General features: G+C 41.2%; 1 protein-coding gene across 1 annotated transcript in view; it reads right to left on the bottom strand.

Annotated features, from left to right (window-relative positions):
- The window catches only part of SYTL4 (synaptotagmin like 4), a 33,514-nt gene extending 19,391 nt beyond the window's left edge, over positions 1–14,123 (bottom strand). Inside the window, exons 1-8 of the mRNA XM_068962503.1 lie at positions 14,014–14,123; positions 13,555–13,770; positions 13,314–13,423; positions 12,968–13,070; positions 3,638–3,739; positions 3,116–3,191; positions 2,360–2,450; positions 2,144–2,247 (exon numbers count right to left, since the gene is read on the bottom strand). Coding sequence (XP_068818604.1) covers positions 2,144–2,247; positions 2,360–2,450; positions 3,116–3,191; positions 3,638–3,739; positions 12,968–13,070; positions 13,314–13,423; positions 13,555–13,770; positions 14,014–14,123 — 912 coding nt within the window. The remainder of the gene's footprint in view (positions 1–2,143; positions 2,248–2,359; positions 2,451–3,115; positions 3,192–3,637; positions 3,740–12,967; positions 13,071–13,313; positions 13,424–13,554; positions 13,771–14,013) is intronic.
- Between the last annotated feature and the right edge of the window lie 4,166 nt (positions 14,124–18,289).

Raw genomic sequence — 18,289 nt, 5'->3', positions numbered from 1 at the left:
AAGACTAGAGATCTCAAGAAAATCAGAGATATCAAGGGAACATTTCATGCAAAGATGGGCAAAATTAAGGACAGAAATGGTATGGACCTAGCAATAGAAGAAGATATTAAGAAGAGGTGGCAAGAATACACAGAGGAACTATACAAAAAAGACCTAATGATCCACATAACCACGATGGTGTGATCACCCACCTAGAGCCAGACATCCTGAAATGCGAAGTTAAGTGGCCTTTATGAAGCATCACTATGAACAAAGCTAGTGGAGGTGATGGAATTCCAGTTAAGCTATTTCAAATCCTGAAAGATGATGCTGTGAAAGTGCTGCTCTCAATATGCCAGCAAACTTGGAAAACTCAGCAGTGGCCACAGGACTGGAAAAGGTCAGTTTTCATTCCAATGCCAAAGAAAGGCAATGCCAAAGAATGTTCCAACTACTGCACACTTGCACACATGTCACACACTAGCAAATTAATGCTCAAAATTCTCCAAGCCAGGCTTCAACAGTGTGTGAACCAAGAACTTCCAGATGTTCAAACTGGATTTAGAAAAGGCAGAGGAACCAGAGATCAAATTGCCAAGATCCACTGGATCACTTAAAAAGTAATGAAATTACAGAAAAACATCTACGTCTGCTTCATTTACTACGCTAAAGCCTTTGACTGTGTGGATCACAACAAACTGTGGAACATTCTGAAAGAGATGGGAATACCAGACCACCTGACCTGCCTCCTGAGAAACCTGTATGCATGTCAAGAAGCAACAGAACAAGACATGGAACAACAGACTGTTTCCAAATTGGGAAAGGAGTACATCGAGGCTGTATATTGTCACCTTGCTTATTTAACTTATATACAGAGTACATCATGCAAAATGTCAGGCTGGATGAAGCACCAGCTGGAATCAAGATTCCTATCAATAACCTCAGATATGGAGATGACACCACCCTTATGGCAGAAAGTGAAGCACTAAAGAGCCTCTTGATGAAAGTTAAATAGAGTGAAACAGCTAGCTTAAAAAATTCAACATTCAAAAAACTAAGATTGTGGCAACTGGTCCCATCACTTCATGGCAAATAGATGGGGAAACAATGGAAACAGTGACAGATTTTCTTGAGATCCAAAATCACTGCCGATAGTGACTACAGCCATGAAATTAAAAGACGCTTGCTCCTTGGAAGAAAAGCTATGATCAACCTAGACAGCATAATAAAAAGCAGAGACATAACTTTGCTGACAAAGGTCCATCTAGCCAAAGCTATCATTTTTCCAGTAGTCATATGTGGATGTGAGAATTGTTGGACCATAAAGAATGCTGAGCTCCAAAGAATTTATGCTTTTGAACTGGGGTGTTGGAGAAGACTCTTGAGAGTCCCTTGGACTGCAAGGAGATCCAGCCAGTCCATCCTAAAGGAAATCAGTCCTGAATATTCATTGCAAGGACTGATGCTGAAGCTGAAACTCCAAAACTTTGGTCACCTGATACAAAGAACTGACTCATTTGAGAAGACCCTGATGCTTGGGAAAGATTGAAGGCAGGAGGAGAAACTGACTTGATGGACATGAGTTTGAGCAAGCTCCAGGAGTTGGTGATGGACAGGGAAGCCTGGCATGGAAAGAGTTGTACATGACTGAATGACTGAACTGACTGACTGAAGTATTTACTTGAGCCTCCAACCATATATCAGGCAATGTTTAGAAAACAAAAGAGATAGTGAAATATAATCTCTTTCTTTAAGCAATTTAGCAACCAGATTTACTTTAGAGTTGAGGGAGAAATGAAAATTCATGTTACCTTTTCCTAAAGAACTAAACAGGTAAGTTGAGAGTACCAGGTAGTAAAGTCAACTTTACTTGCATGCATGCTAAGCTGCTTTAGTTGTATCTGACTCTTTGTAACCCTATGGGGAGTAGCCCACCAGGCTCCTCCCAGAATCCTCCATGGGATTCTCCAGGCAAGAATACTGCAGTGGGTTGCCATGCCCGCCTCCAGGGGATCTTCCCGACCTAGGGATTGAACCCATGTCTCTTATGTCTCCTTCATTACCAGGCAGGTTCTTTACCACTAGTGCCACATGGGAAGCCCAAAGTCAACTTTATATACATAATTTTTCATATGGTGACCAAGTGAAATACAAGGGTATTTACCATATCCACACTGAGGCCGGGGACAGATTTGCTCCTGTCTCCCAAGGCGCCACTTTCATGCCCCACATCTTCCGGGCGAAGATCGATCACAGACTTAGTATATTCTGAGTGGAAAATCAAAAGCCAAAGCAAAAGAAACATACTCTTCTCCATACCAACAACCCACCAAGTACTTCAAACATCAATCTCAAAAGGCCATGAAGGGAAATCAGCTACCTGAAGGCCTGAGGATTTTTCTGGTGTTCTTCTTGAATATCATTTCACCCTCGTCCACAGATACCACATTTTGACCCCTAGGCTGAGCTTCCTAGGAACAGATAAGGGCGAAATAATGGAAAAAGACAGTTGGGTAGGTGGAAAAGTAGATTGGGGAAGGAGACTCAGATATTCACTAAATTATGACAAACTTAAAAGAAAGATTAATTTAATCTTAGGGCTTTAACTTAATCCTAGGAAGTTGCACAAAATCTATTTGTTTTTGTTTGTGGTTTATACTAACTTCTTAAACTTTTATTTTGTATTGGGATATAGCTGATTAACAATGTTGTGATAGTTTCAGGTTAACAATAAAGGAACTCGGCCATACATATACATGTATCCATTTTACCCCAAATTCCCGTCCCATTCAGGCTGCCACATAACATTGAGGAGAGTTCCATGTGTTATACAGTAGGCCCTTGTTGGTTATCCATTTTAAATGCAGCAGTGTATATATGTCCATCCCAAACTCCCCAACTATCCCTTCTCCTCATCTTTCCTTCTGGCAACCGTAAGTTCATTCTCTAAGTGTCTTTCTAAAACCTATTTTCTCACGTTTCAACCAAAACCTTAGAAAATGCTACCACGGGAATCTGAACTAAAATTTGTTTGCTTCAATTCTTAATTTAAATTCTTCCTGAGAAAGGAAGAAGAGAGAGAGAGAGAGAGAAAGACAGAAAGACAGAGATCGACCAACCAATAACTAAAGCTTACCTTTTCTACTTGAGGTTTGGGGGCAGACATCTTCTTCCATTCTGGAAAGAGGCCAGATTTATCCAGAGAGTCTCTCCTGGGGGCAGATACAGAAACTGTAATAAAATCTCCTCCTCCTCCCTTCCCCGTCTATCTAGGGACCCAAGCTCTATGGAAGGAAAGCTACTGGCTTAAGGTCTTAACCAAATGCAGAAGGTCAACTTCACATCTGATTCACCTTGAAGGAATGCAGACAATAAGATAAGTAGCTTTGTACAAATACAAACACTCACACCCCCATGCCTAAGGGACAGCAGCATCCACTGGTGCTGGTCCAGGGGTCCCAGAACACTCTCCAAGATGCAGCAGGCTGTGCTCAGAGAAGTGCTAGTGGGGGACTCACAGCAACAGAGAGAATACTTCATTCACCTTACCAAGTATACAAGGCAGGAACACTGAAGGCAGGGGACCCCCACACCCTGGCTCTAGAGAACAAAACGGGAGCTCGGCTGAGCAGAACGGCCGGGACTGGGGACATCTCACCTGGACATGCTATCCAAGTCAGCTGTATAGCTATCCAGGCTCTCACTCTCAGCTTCCAGTGCACTCTTTCCACTTTTCAGCTTGGGCACTTCAAATGACATGCTGCAATAAAAACCAAGAGCCAACACATAAAGAAAGTGGGCTCTCCTGCTGGGTGTTGGCTTCCTTCCAACTCCTTCACAGTGGTAGCCTAAGTGATCTTTCTAAGAGCTGAGTACACTTTTAAAACTGCTCAGAGGTTCTCTATTGCCCTTGAGATTGAGTTCAAACTCCTTAGCATGGCAAGAAAATCCTTATGAGCTGACCCCCTGCTCATCTCTACAGACTCATTTTTCACCCTCTGCCTCTCCTCATACTTTACATTATGGAATGATGAAGCTCTCTTGGTTCCCTGAATATGACAAAGCTGTTTTTCTTCCCTCTTCTCTCTGCCTGGGATGGTCACAGTGGCCATTTTTCTTGTTTACTTGAAACTCCTGGCTAAATCTACTCCTCCTTCCAGTCTCTCCTTACATGTCAATTCCTTCACATCTCTGACCATGCCCCAACCGCAAGTAGCCTTCCTATGTGCTCCTAAAGCAACTTGATGTCTTTGTAGTAATCATATGCATAATTCTTATGTCTTTTATACAAATTATTTAATTTGCTCGATAAACAAACGACTTCTTTAGTGTCTTTCTCCTCCATTAGACTAAGTTCCAGGAGATCAGTGATCACATATTTTGTTCACTGCTATGTTCCCAATGCCTAGCAGAGAAACCAGCATATTTGTTGACTGAATTCTTGACTAAATGCCTTCAGTGGGCCTTAAAGTATGTACATAAATAAGCAGTATGCTTTGAAGATATTATTAAGAAGACCAGAATTTCTTTTCACTTTAATGAAGGATGACCCTGGGCATTCAAAACAACAGTCCTCATCTCTAAAGGGAAGGACACAATTCCTGGACCCCTTACCTCAAGAAATGCTTGTAATAGTCTCCTAAATGAACTCCCTACTTCTGCCCTTGTCCCCATACAATCTACCCTCAACACAGCAGCTAAAATGAGCTTTAAAAATATAAACCCAGGGAATTCTCTGGTGGTCCTGTGGTTAGGACTCCACACTTCCACTGCCAGGGGCCCAGGTTCAATCCCTGGTTGTGGAACTAAGATCCTGCAAGCCTGGCAATGTGGAATAAATACACACACACACACACACACACACACACACACACATACACACACACGCACACATATATATACACACACTAGATTATATATATATACACACACACACAGTACAGAATTACCACACAACCCAGCAATTCCACTCATAGGTATCTACCCAAGAGAACTGGGAGCATGTGTCCACACAAAAAAATTGTATCTAAATGTTCACAGCAGCATTATTCACAATAGCCAACAGGTAGAAACAGTCCAAATGTCTATCAACAGATGAACAGATAAAGGAAATGTAGTACAGCCATATAATGAAATATTATTGACAACAAAAAGGAATGAAGTGTCACACATGCTGCAACATAGATGAACCTTGAAAATATTATGCTGAAGTGAATTGCAAGACACAAATGGCCACATTCTGTATGATTCCATTTGTAGGAAATGTCCAGAATAAGCCAATCCACAGAAACAGAAAGCAGATTAGTTGCTGCGGAAATGGGGAGTGACTGCTTAATGGGCACAGGGTTTCTTTTTGGAGTGATAAAAATGTTCTGAAATCAGGCAGTGGTGATGGCTGCACAATATCCTGAAAGTACTAAAAGATACTGAATTGTATACTTTAAAACTTTGCTTCTCTCTTCTCAAACGTCATCTTATTATTATTATTATTAATTATGTATAATAATTATTAATTATTATTAAGCCTTTGCCTGCATACATACACGCTTTCCTGGTACTCCTTTTTAGACTACTTCATTTTTCTCCACAGCACTTGTCAACATCTGACATATATTTGCTTGATTATTCACTTATTGTCTGTGTCCCCCACTCCCAAATCTACACTCCTCAAGGAACTTTGTTGTCATCACCAGTATATACTATTGCCTAAAACAGTGCCTGGAAAATAGTAGGCATTCATAGACAAACAAGTGAAGGAATTAATAAGAAAAGAACACAAAATGAAATAGCCAAAATCGATAACGTCTTAGGCAGAAGAGAATAAACTTTCCAAGTTATCATAACATGATATTTGAGATAGCTCTATGAAAACAAGCAGCAGGGGTTGAAATCCTAGGGCATGCCAGAGGTGAAACAGTGTCATTTCTTGAGAGATATATTAGCTTTTGTATATTAGATATATTAGTCAAAAACACAGCAGGGAGTTTGATTTCATTTTCACTTTAGAACCATTCTTTTCCACTCTTCGCTCTAAAGAACAAAGAACCCAAAGCAGAACCATTCCTCTAGAGAGAGAGTTTAATAGTGGTCCATGGAGAGTGTTTTCTGCTTGTATTTTTTCCTAAAGATTAATATGTACTGATCCAAAGCTGATACAAACCACTCTAGGGCAAAAAACCAATTATTTGACATCTGTGCAGTAGAAAAATAAACTTAGAGATGGGAGTCCTGGGCTCTAACTATCTGTATGATCTGAGGTAAATCACTTACCCTGCTTTCTTTTCTGCAAAAATAAGGGAGTTGAATTAGATTATTTGTGAGGCTCCATAATTTTATGAAAAAGATCATTTATGGCCACTTAATCCGTTTTCATGTTTAGGATAAATGAAAGTCTTCTGGGTTCAATGAGACAAGAAGTCAGACAGCCAGAAGCAGTAGGCTTCAGAAATTACATTCTGACCAGTGATGTCAGATGTGTTCAATCAAGCTCAGGAAATAAAAGCCCTTCTTATCCACAAAAGAAGGGGAGGGGCTCGTCACCTAAAAGAGATGAGTCACCCAACCAAGGCTGTGTGGATAAAATCATAGTACATACATACAATGACACACCATATGAGAACAAAAAAGAATGAGGCAGACCCCTGGTGCTGACATAAAAAGATGCCAATGTGATATTTTTCTGTCATTTTTTTTTTCCATTTGCACCTTGGGCTATAACTAACATTAATAAAGTGCACGTGATTTGATGAGTTTTTTTTTATTTTAATTGGAGGCTAATTACTTTACAATACTGTGTTTTTTGCCATCCATCGACATGAATCAGCTATATGTATACATTTGTGAAACCATCACCACAATTAAGCTACTGAACATGTCTATCACTCCCCAAAGTTTCCTCATGCCCCTTCATAGTCCATCTCTCCCTCCTCAGACCTGTCTTCAAGTAAGTGCTGATCTGCTGTCATTAACATTTGGCTTGATTTTTCTAGAATTTTATATAAACAGAGTCATACAGTAGGTCCTCTTTTTTTGTTTGGCTTCTTTCACTCAGCATGATTATTTCAAGATTCATCCATGTTATTACATGTATCAGTAATCCATTCCTTTTCATTGCTGAGTAGTATTCCACTGTATAAACAAAGCAAAGTTTATCCTTTCACCTGCTGATAGACACTGGGGTTATCTCTAGGTTTTGGCAATCACAAAGCCGCTATGAACATTCATGCACAAGTCTTTGTATGGACATATTCTTGTGTTTCTCTTGAGTAAATATCTAGAAATTTAAAGGCTGATTCACAATGTAGGTGCATGTTTAACTGGTTAAGACACTACTAAACTCTTTTTCAAAGTGGTTTCACCATTGGACATTCCTACCAGCACTGTATGAGAACGCCAGTTGCTCTACATCCTCATCGAAAATTGGCATGGTTGGGGATCGGGTCAAGATGGCGGAGGAGCAGGACGTAGAATTCACCTTCTCCCACAAATACATCAAAAATATATGTGAAACAATTCTCACAGAATATCTACTGAATATTTTCACTGAATATCCTCACTGAATATCTACTGGAAGAAGACCTCAGACTTCCAAAAGGGCAAAAAAATCTCCATATAACTGGACAGGACAAAGGAAAAAAGAAGAGAGAAAGGAATCAGGACTGGGACCTGGGCCCCTGGGAGGGATCTGGGAGGGAACTGTGAAAGAGAAAAGGGTTCCACCCACAGGAAAGTTCCTTCACTGGCGAGAGATCAGCCAGGACAGAGGCGCAGCTTTAGAGCCTCAGAGCAGAGTGTAGTAACAGGTCTGCAGAGGGCAGAGCAGATAGGGGCCTACACAGACAGTGCCCATGGCATTCCCCAGCCTGGGACACTGGTCTGCTGGGGCGGGTGGGGGCTAGGTGCTGAGTTTCAGGTTATAGAGGCAGAGCTGGGGAGAAGGCTGGGAGTGCCTGCATGAAAACAGCCTGAGGGGGCTAGGGTGCGGCGTGCCACATAACGGTAGTACAAGAAGAAGCCTGGGCCCGCCAGAGAGGCAAGGTGCCATTAGAGGGGGGTGAGCCAGTAGAGGGGTGGGCTCACCACAGAAGCTTCTTTCCCCACCCATGTACTCTCATATTGGCAAGGCACTGCCTACAAAAGCTCCAGGGGTGGGTGCAAGCCACCACTGCCATCTCAGACCCCAGAAGAGGGCACAGTCTGCTGCTACCACTGAGGGCCCCACAACCGGGTGCCAACTGCTGTACATGCCTTCCTGGGAGCGCACGTGCACTCTCCCTGTCAAGGGGATAATTGCCAACACACACTGAGGAAAGGGACGGCAAGCATCCAAACCAAAAACAGCCCTCATGCCAAAAAATTATTAAACACACTACGCTATGCAGGAAAACTCCTGCAGATGAACAGCCCTTCTAGAATAAAGTAGATATTTGTTTCTCCTAAACTCACAAAGTAAGAGAAACATGAGCAAAATAAAGAAGCAGAGGAACCACTCGCAGTTAAAAGACCAAGAGAACTCCCCTGCAGGAACAAACAACGAAATAGATCTCTTCAGTCTAATAGACACCAAGTTCAAAAATGGGGTAATGAAAATCCTGAAGGAATTAAGAAAGCATAGTAAGCATAGTGTTAGTTACCTAGTTGTGTCCGACTCTTTGCGACCCCATGGACTGTAGCCCACAAGACTTCTCTGTTCATAGAATTCTCCAGACAAGCATACTGGACTGGGTTACCATGCCCTTCTACAAGGGATCCTCCTGACCCAGGGATCAAACCCGGGTCTCGTGCACTGCAGGCAGATTCTTTACCATCTGACCTACCAGGGAAGCCCAAAGAAAGGAATTAAGAAAGATGAGTATCAAAGAATTGATGCTTTCGAATTGTGGTGCTAGAGCAGACTCCTGAGGGTCCCTTGGACAGCAAGGAGATCAAACCAGTCAATCCTAAAGGAAATCAACCGTGACTATTCATTGGAAGAACTGATGATGAAGTTCCAACACTTTGGCCACCTGATGTGAGGAGCTGACTCACTGGAAAAGACCCTAATGCTGGGAAAGATTGAAGGCAGGAAGAGGAAGGGACGACAGAGGATGAGATGGTTAGACAGTATCACTAACTCAATGGACATGAATTTGAGCAAACTTCGGGAGATAATGAAGGACAGAGGAGCCTGGCATGCTGCAGTCCATGGGGTCACAAAGAGTCAGATACAACTTAGCGACTGAACAACAACAATGTATACAGTATGATCCTTTTGTAAAAAGAAAATTTTAAGAATCCAACTCATATTTGTACATTGAGACAGTGTGGTAGTCTATACACCAGAATCATTAATGACAATAAGAACTGTCTGGGGCAGGAGAAGTAAACTTACGGGGGACTCATTTGATGTATTTCTATATTGCTTTTCATCAGTCATATAAAACATGATAAAATCTCATTTCTCTTTGGATAAAGGAAAGTTAGGGGGGAAAAAACACAAATAAAAAGTCAAAACTTCGCCAGCAGCAACCAAATGAGGAAAGGAATAAAGCCTCAAGACATGAAGTTTGAAAAGTGAAGGCTAATAAAACAGAAGAAAATCTAGCTTGGCAAAACTTCTTCCAATGTGTACAGATTAAGTGAGTGAGTAGGCAATCCTGGGGTAAGATAAAGACAAAAATCCTCGAGATTTATACCCCAGATATCAAGGGGGCACCCCAACCAAGGCAGACAAGCCTTTTGCAGGACGTCATCTCTCAGGGCACTGGTATGAACTAGAGGATGCATCTAGAGCTAGACTGAGACTGGACACTTAAGACTGAGTGAGCCAGGCAGGGAAGCCTGGAATGCTGCAGTCCATGGGGTTGCAAAGAGTAGGACATGACTGAGACTGAAAAACAAGAAGACACTTATGAGAATTTCAGGAGACTGAAACCCAGTATCCCCAAGTTATCTTTTGCCCATCCCTTCAGTTTAGTTCAGTTGCTCAGTCGTGTCCAACTCTTTGTGACCCCATGGATTGCAGCATTCCAGGACTCCCTGTCTAACACCAACTCCTAGAGCTTTCGAAAATTTGTGTCCATCAAGTCAGTGATGCCATCCAACCATCTCATCCTCTGGTGTCCCCTTCTCCTCCTGCCTTCAATCTTTCCCAGCATCAGGGGCTTTTCAAATGAGTCCGTTCTTCACATCAGGTGGCCAAAGTATTGGAGTTTCAGCTTCAGCATCAGTCCTCCCAATGAATATTCAGGACTGATTTCCTTTAGGATGGACTGGCTGGATCTCCTTGCAGTCCAAGAGACTCTCAAGATTCTTCTCCAACACCATAGTTCAAAAGCATCAATTCTTTGGTGCTCAGCTTTCTTTATAGTCCAACTCTCACATCCACACATGACTACTGGAAAAACCATAGCTTTGACTAGACAGACCTTTGTTGGCAAAGTTATCTCTCTGCTTTTTAATATGCTGTCTAGCTTGGTCATACCTTTTCTTCCAAGGAGCAAGCATCTTTTAATTTCATGGCTACAGTCACCATCTGCAGTGATTTTCGAGCCCCCCAAAATAGTCTCTCACTGTTTACACTGTTTCCCCATCTACTTGCCATGAAGTAATGGGACCAGATGCCCTGATCTTAGTTTTCTGAATGTTGAGTTGTAACCCAGCTTTTAAATTCACCTCTTTCACTTTTATTAAGAGGCTCTTTAGTTCTTCTATTTCTGCCATAAGGGTGGTGTCATCTGCATATCTGAGGTTATTGATATTTCTCTTGGCAATCTTGATTCCAGCTTGTGCTTCATCCAGCCCGGCATTTCACATGATGCACTCTGCATATAAGTTAAATAAGCAGGGTGACAATATACAGATTTGACATAATCCTTTCCTGATTTGGAGCCAGTCTGTTGCTCCATGTCCAATTCTAACTTTTGCTTCTTGACCTGAATACAGATTTGTCAGGAGGCAGGTAAGGTGCTCTGGTATTCCCACTTCTTTAAGAATTTTCCACAGTTCGTTGTGATCCACACAGTCAAAGGCTTTGGCGTAGCCAATAAAGCAGAAGTAGATAATTTTCTGGAACTCTCTTGTTTTTTCCATGATCCAGTGGATGTTGCCAATTTCATCTCTGGTTCCTCTGCCTTTTCTAAATCCAGCTTGAACATCTGGAAGTTCTTGGTTCACGTACTGTTGAAGCCTAGCTTGGAGAATTTTGAGCATTACTTTGCTAGTACAATTGTGCAGTAGTTTGAACATTCTTTGGCATTGCCTTACTTTGGGATTGGAATGAAAACTGACCTTTTCCAGTCCTATGGCCACTGCTGAGCTTTCCAAATTTGCTGGCATCATCTTTTAGGATTTGAAATAGCTCAACTGGAATTCCATCACCTCCACTAGCTTTGTTCATAGTGATGCTTCCTAAGGCCCACTTGACTTTGCATTCCAGGATGTCTGGCTCTAGGTGAGTGATTACACCATTGTGGTTGAACTTTTTTATATAATTCTTCTGTGTATTCTTGCCACCTCTTCTTAATATCTTCTGCTTCTGTTAGGTCCATACCATTTCTGTCATTTATTGTGCCATCTTTGCATGAAATGTTCCCTTGGTATCATCTCTATCCCTTTGTAACCCCTCCCTTGGGTTATAGAAAAGAAGTATATAAAAAGCAATTCCTTTTTCCCCTAAGTATTTTGTTTCATTATTTTTAATTTATTTTTAAATTAAAGTATAGTGGCTCAGATAGTAAAGAATCTGCCTGCAATGCAGAAGACCCAGATTCAATCCCTGGGTCAGGAAGATCCCCTAGAGAAGGGAATGGCTACCTGCTCCAGTATTCTTGCCTGGAGAATTCTATGGACAGAGGAGCCTGGCAGGCTATAATCCATTGGGTCAGAGAGTCAGACACGACTGAAGGACTAACATGTCCACATAAAAACTCATTACAAATGTTCATAATAGCATTGGTCGCAAAAGTGGAAAGAACCCAAACATCTATCAACAGATGAATGGATAAACAAATGGGAGTATTTACATATAATGGAATATTATTTGGCAATAAAAAGAAATAAAGTACTGATACATGCTTCAACATGGATGAACCTTGAAAACATTATGTTAAGTAAGACAAAACAGTCACAAAGGACCACATATTTTATGATTCTATTTAAATAAAATGTCTAACACAGAAATTAAAAGTAAATCAGAGACTATTTAGGGATGGGGAATGATATGGAGGTGGGGGCAGGCAGTGATAGCTAAAGCATACAAGGGTTTCTTTTTAAGGTAATAAAAAGTTCTAAAATCAATCAAGGTGGTGGTTGCACAATTCTGTAAAATCTACTTCATTGTACACTAGTAATGGGTGAATTACATGGTCTGAATTATAGCTTGATAAGGCTGTTACCAGAAAGATACTACACAAAAATGACTAACTGCTTGGTGGTTTCCATAATATTTTTTCTTAAGTTTAGAGGGATATTCATGACTAATATCCTTTACGGTAAAGAAACACTCATCTGAAGATTAGTGATTCCTATATTTTATTTCAGTGTTTATTCTGTTAAATTCAAGTAAAATGAACAAAAGCTTTTAATATATTATGATCTAATATTATAAAAGTTTTTTGATCTATCCATCCACCTATCCCTTTATCTATACATATACAAAAAAACATATCTGAAATAACTTCATATAATATGAATACTGGGGTAGTAAGGTTTTGGGTGATTTGTTGTTTTCTTTATTGTTTTCTACACTGGTTAAATGTTTAATAATGAGTTTGTGTTATTTGTATTTTGTCTTCAAATTGTTCTTATAAAGAAAAAAGTAAATATACCAAAATGTTAATGTTTATATGTAGGTTACAGGATTAGGATTTTTTTTCTTCCTTGTTTACTCTTTTCTGTACTTTCCAAATTTTCCTACAATGAACATCTATTATTTTATAAATAGAAGTTAAAAACTAAAACAATTGGAGGCGTGTATAGCCTTTTCTTTAAATGATTGCTTGGTTCTTACCTTGGCTCCTTCTGTTGCTCCTGAATGATCTTTCTTCCTGGCCAGATATCACCCAATTGTGACTGATGAAGGAGAGACTGTTCCACTGTCTCTCTTTTATTCACTTCAAGACAAACAAAAGCATGGCATATGGGTGATGATGGTGGGGGGGGGGGATGTGGGGGAAGGGGAACACAGTATGTTTCCAGAAAGGATGGCAACACAGTCTTTATGTTGCCCACAAATGGATTGAGCCCATGGAGTGAAGAAGACACACCGCCTGTAAAAATACACTATGATCCCTCAGCAGCGGGTCTATGACTGAGGCCAAGTGCCTCAGGGAGCCATATCCCAACAGGTCTGGTACCTGCAGGCTTGCGGCGCAGGGACATCCTGATTATCTCACTGCCGGTGTGGTAAGCAAAGCGGTTCACTCTGTGGTCATAAAACCAGTCTCCAGTTGCTTTCTTCAGCTCTCTGGGAAGGAATAAAAGAAAACGAGAAATGGATTTTTAAGAAAATGGCCCTTGACATTCAACTAATAAAGGACAAAGGGAGAAACCACAACTGGGGCCCCCTTTCTTCTCTCAACTCTAAGTAACACTCACATTTCCTTGGCGCACACCTTGCACCTCCAGGTACCATTGCTTTCCTGAATGCGGCAGTCCCGACACACCAGATGATTACAACCCCAACAAGTGTTGGTCTTGGGAGTCAAGCGGCCCAGGCTCTCCTGGCACCGGGCGCAGGTCCGATCGCTATAGTGCTGGCTGCCCCTTTTGGCCCCTTTCCTTTTTATCTCCAGTAACTCGTTCTTCAGTCGCCTGCCAATACCCAAAAGAGAAGCACAAGTGATTTCGAGCCTGCATGGGCTGGACAGAGATGGGTCGAGAGGTGGAGACAGTAAGACTATTTAGTTCTATGAAAGTAACAGAGCCCAACCTGACCCAGTGAGGAATTGTAAAACTCATACACAAGTTCCTCTGAAAGTCAGATGAGAAGTATAAGGAAAAGTCCGGGTATCATTGGTTAAGGGCCTGGGAACATGATTTTTCTGGGACTCTTACCTAATCCTTTTCTCATCTGCTTTTCTGAGTTCCTCATCTCGTTGTAGAACACTGAGGATCAAATCCCTTTCCACCTCAGACAGAAAAGAGAGATCAAGTATCTCCGACATGACTTGTCCTAGTTTTTCCTTCCACTCTTCTTTCTTCAGATATACCAGGTCACCAGATTTGCCTGAAAAAGAGATAACAACTAATTGTGCACAGAGAATTTCCTGCTTCCCCTGGAGCAGCTAAACAGACACACAGAGCCGTGTGGCCAATGCGCGATTCCTATACCTCCAGGTGACTCCTCCTGAAAAGGAAGAGACGAAGTTTGCAAGGGGAAAAATCTATGCATGACTCTGGCAAACAGTTGGGTCTTTCAACGCAAGCATCTTAGTCTGGAAAGAGGACACAACAGCTGAGTCAAATTCTCCTTCTAGCAAGTGGATCCTCAATTATCTAATTTTCAATACTTTTAATGTTCTCAAGTCACAAATCTATTCAGCCAAATAATCAGACAGCTGATCTCTGTAGTGGAGAAAACCACACAGGGACCTCTGCCAGTTGAAGCCTATTTCCTTCCAAACCTTTCCTGACCAGAGTCCTGGATTCAGTCAGCTTTTTGCTACACTTCGAAATGGCCATCACCTACTCTATCTCCCAAAGTTCTTATTGCTAACACTACCTCAAGAATATCTTCACCTATTTCACCCAGATTTGTTGAGAATCTACTCTGACAGGAATTGTACAAAGTGCTACAGATACAAAGATGAGTGAGGCACAGTTCCTGTGCTGAAGATCACAGAGGAGAAAGGTACACGCAGAGTACAGTGTACTAATCACTCTTAGAGGGATAATAAATTGTTGTGGGAACTTACAGAAGGGAGTAATTAGTTCTATCTTGCCTAGAGAGGGAAAAGAGAGAACTATATACATGCGGAAGGTTTTATAGAACAGGTGGATTTTGCCTTATAGAACAGAGTATATGTTTGTTGGTTGGGGAGAATAGTAGGAGATATAGCTGGAAACCTGATTATGTAATTCACAAATATTCTTAAAAATTAAGAATTTTTAAATTGATGACACAGAGAATAGAAATCCATCAAACACCTTTGCTGTTGCTTTGTTTTTGATATTGGGAAATCACATACTCAAATTTGTTTTACAAAGATCACTCTAGCTATAGTATGAAAGGCTGGTTCAAAAGACAAATTGAAGTACAATAACAAACTCCTGAAGTTGGTGAAGGATAGGGAAGCCTGGCATCAGGGTCTTTTATGATGAGTCAGTTCTTTGCATCAGGTGGCCAAATTATTGGAGCTTCAGATTCAATAACACATTGTAAAATGTGCATACTCCAAAAGCAAGCAATACCACATCTAAGAATCTAACTAATAGAAATATTCACATAAATGTGTATGCATGGTGTATGTACAAGAAAGTTATTGCAATATTATTTGTAAGAGCAAAAACAAGTTCTTTAACAGAGAAATCATTAAACAAAACAATATTTCCATATGATGGCATACTATGCATCCATTTTTAAAATGTGGTAGATCTGAATGAAAATATATCTTGAGTGAAAAATAAGAGTCATTTTAGGACTATACTTGAATGATCTGTTTGCTAAAGTATCTATCTACACATTTGTATATGCAAAGAAAAAAAGTCTAGAACAAAACCCATTATCATTGGTTCCTCTTGAGAAGCAGAATTGAGGGGGGCAACTTTTACTTTTTATTTTATATAGCTCTGATTTTTTTACAGATAAGTCTTACTTTTAAATTTCAAGAAAGAAAACATTCAAAGAAGACAGATTACTGGACAAAAAGACAACCTAAGTGACTCGATGGACGTGAATCTGAGTGAACTCCGGGAGTTGGTGATGGACAGGGAGGCCTGGCGTGCTGCAATTCATGGAGTCGCAGAGTCTGACACGACTGAGCGACTGAACTGAACTGAAATTTATTTAACTGTGCTTTTAACCAACTGGGCAAAGTCACTGTATCTCTGTCATCCTCTGGTTTTTCAACTACAAAATGAACTACTTCTCAAAGGTGTCAAGAAAATTGAATAATGTGTGCAAAAAATCCCATCAGTGTTTGGAACACACATTTGGAATACATGTACTCACTGAATCTGCTTCAGGGCAGACCTAAACCAGAACAGGAAGACAAGAGAACACAAATAGGCTTGAGAAGTAGAAATGACAAAATGGAGTGACTGATTGAATGGAAAGAATGAAGTGTGAAGGCAAAGATGCCTAGTGTGCATGTCAAAGTTAAACACCTGGCTAGTAAGAGCTGTAACAGTGACAGGGACTGTAAGAGAAGAAACAGGCATAGAAGTAAGGCAAGAAGTTTTGTTGTAGTCATATTGAGAGTCAAAAGTGAGGATCATACTAACCTTCTCTGTTCTCCCTTGAAACTACGTAAGTGCTTTCCCTTTTAAAAACTAATTACCCACAAGACAATAATAGAGAGTACAAACAAAGTAATGGCAACCCACTCCAGCATTCTTTCCTGGAGAATCCCACAGACAGAGGAGCCTGGTGGGCTACAGTCCATGGGGTCGCAAACAGACACGACTGAGCACAAACAACATACCAAAGCTACACAGGTTCTGGAAACACCAGCACTGTCTTGATTTCATTATTTCTTGGTCTTTATTGAACTATAAAATGCTAAGCCTCTTTTATAGGCCCTTTCTTAGGAAGTCTTGAGGAAATATTCTTACTTTTCACCCTCAAGGAGAATATATACTCTCCATGAGAACAAGGACTTTTTCAGTATCATTCTATGTATCTGGCCTGGCACCTAACACTGTATTTGGCACAGTGTGTTGTTGCATATGCCACCACTACTGTTGATCACCATCACTGTCATCATCAACCCCAATCATTCCATTCACTGAGAATTTATTACATGCCAGGCAACAAGTACTTGACATACATTCACTTAATGCTCACAACAACCCCAAGAATGAGGTACTATTGTTATCCACATTTTATAGATGAGGACTCAGGAGAGGTTAGGTTAACGCACCCAAGAATAAACACAGAGTAACTGAAGTTGCTAGGATTCAAGCCCAGGCAATTGCATTCAAGAGCTAGTGTTCCACTGGCTCTAGCCAGGCAGGACCATGGCCAAAACAATTATAAAATGTTGAACACAGCAATCAAAAGCACTGTGGAAATGGATTCCCATATTGTGTGATTATGGTTGAAGAACTGGCCAAAAAAAATCAGCAGCTCCTGGATAAACTAGGTATCACCAACTGACTGGCAATTAAAGACTAAGGATGGCACAGACACACTGAAATGAAAGCAAAGCCAAATTTATTAGAAAACTGATATTTATGGAGAGGCAGCAGAGTTCTGTGATGAGACAAGCACACTGGCACAATAATGAGACCAGCTAGGAGTAAAAGCCAAGGAAGTAAGAGTGTCATTAAGGAATCAAAGACAGCACGATAACAAAATGGAACTGCTAATACTGAACATCTTCCCTTTAATTTTCACTCATGGAGTTGACCAACCAGGACTGCCTCCCTCTGAAATCTTAAATTCAAGAATCCCTATTTTTGAATTACAGCTCACTCCCACTATACCTATCTACAACTTTACCAAGACCACAGTCTCTTGAGCCTTCCCTCCACTTTCTCTTGGTCTACTTGCCTCCGAATGATCTATCTTCCTTCCCTATCCATCCTGGACTCCCGACAGTGCAACATTTGAACCACTCTCACCAATATCTTCCATACCCATGCACCTTCATCTCACTGCAACAACTGTCCATCAAAATCCCAAACCTGTACCAAGGCTATATAGTCTGCCTTGTCTGCTCCTATACCCAGGTCCTAAATAATTCCTGGTCTACAACCTCAGCTGTACCCTCGCTGTCACCTAGAAGTCTTTTCACTTGCCTTTAGTTCAATTGGTGGCTTCCCTGGTGGCTCAGATGGTAAAGAATCCGTCTGCAATGCAGGAGACCCAGGTTTGATCTCTAGGTCAGGAAGAGCCCCTGATCTTCCCAACCAATCCAGTATTCCTGCATTGACAGGTAGGTTCTTTACCACTGAGCCACCTAGGAAACTCCCCACTCCAGTATTCTTGACTGGGAAATCCTATGGACAGAGGAGCCTGGTAGGCTGCAGCCCATGGGGTCGCTAAGAGTTGGACATGATTGAGCAACTTCACTTTCACCTTTCACTTTCATGCACTGGAGAAGGAAATGGCAACCCACTCCAGTGTTCCTGCCTGGAGAATTCCAGGGATGAGGGAGCCTGGTGGGCT

Source organism: Capricornis sumatraensis, chromosome X (genome assembly GCF_032405125.1).
Source record: "Capricornis sumatraensis isolate serow.1 chromosome X, serow.2, whole genome shotgun sequence".
NCBI lineage: Eukaryota > Metazoa > Chordata > Mammalia > Artiodactyla > Bovidae > Capricornis > Capricornis sumatraensis.
This window is presented reverse-complemented; position numbering and strand designations above follow the sequence as displayed.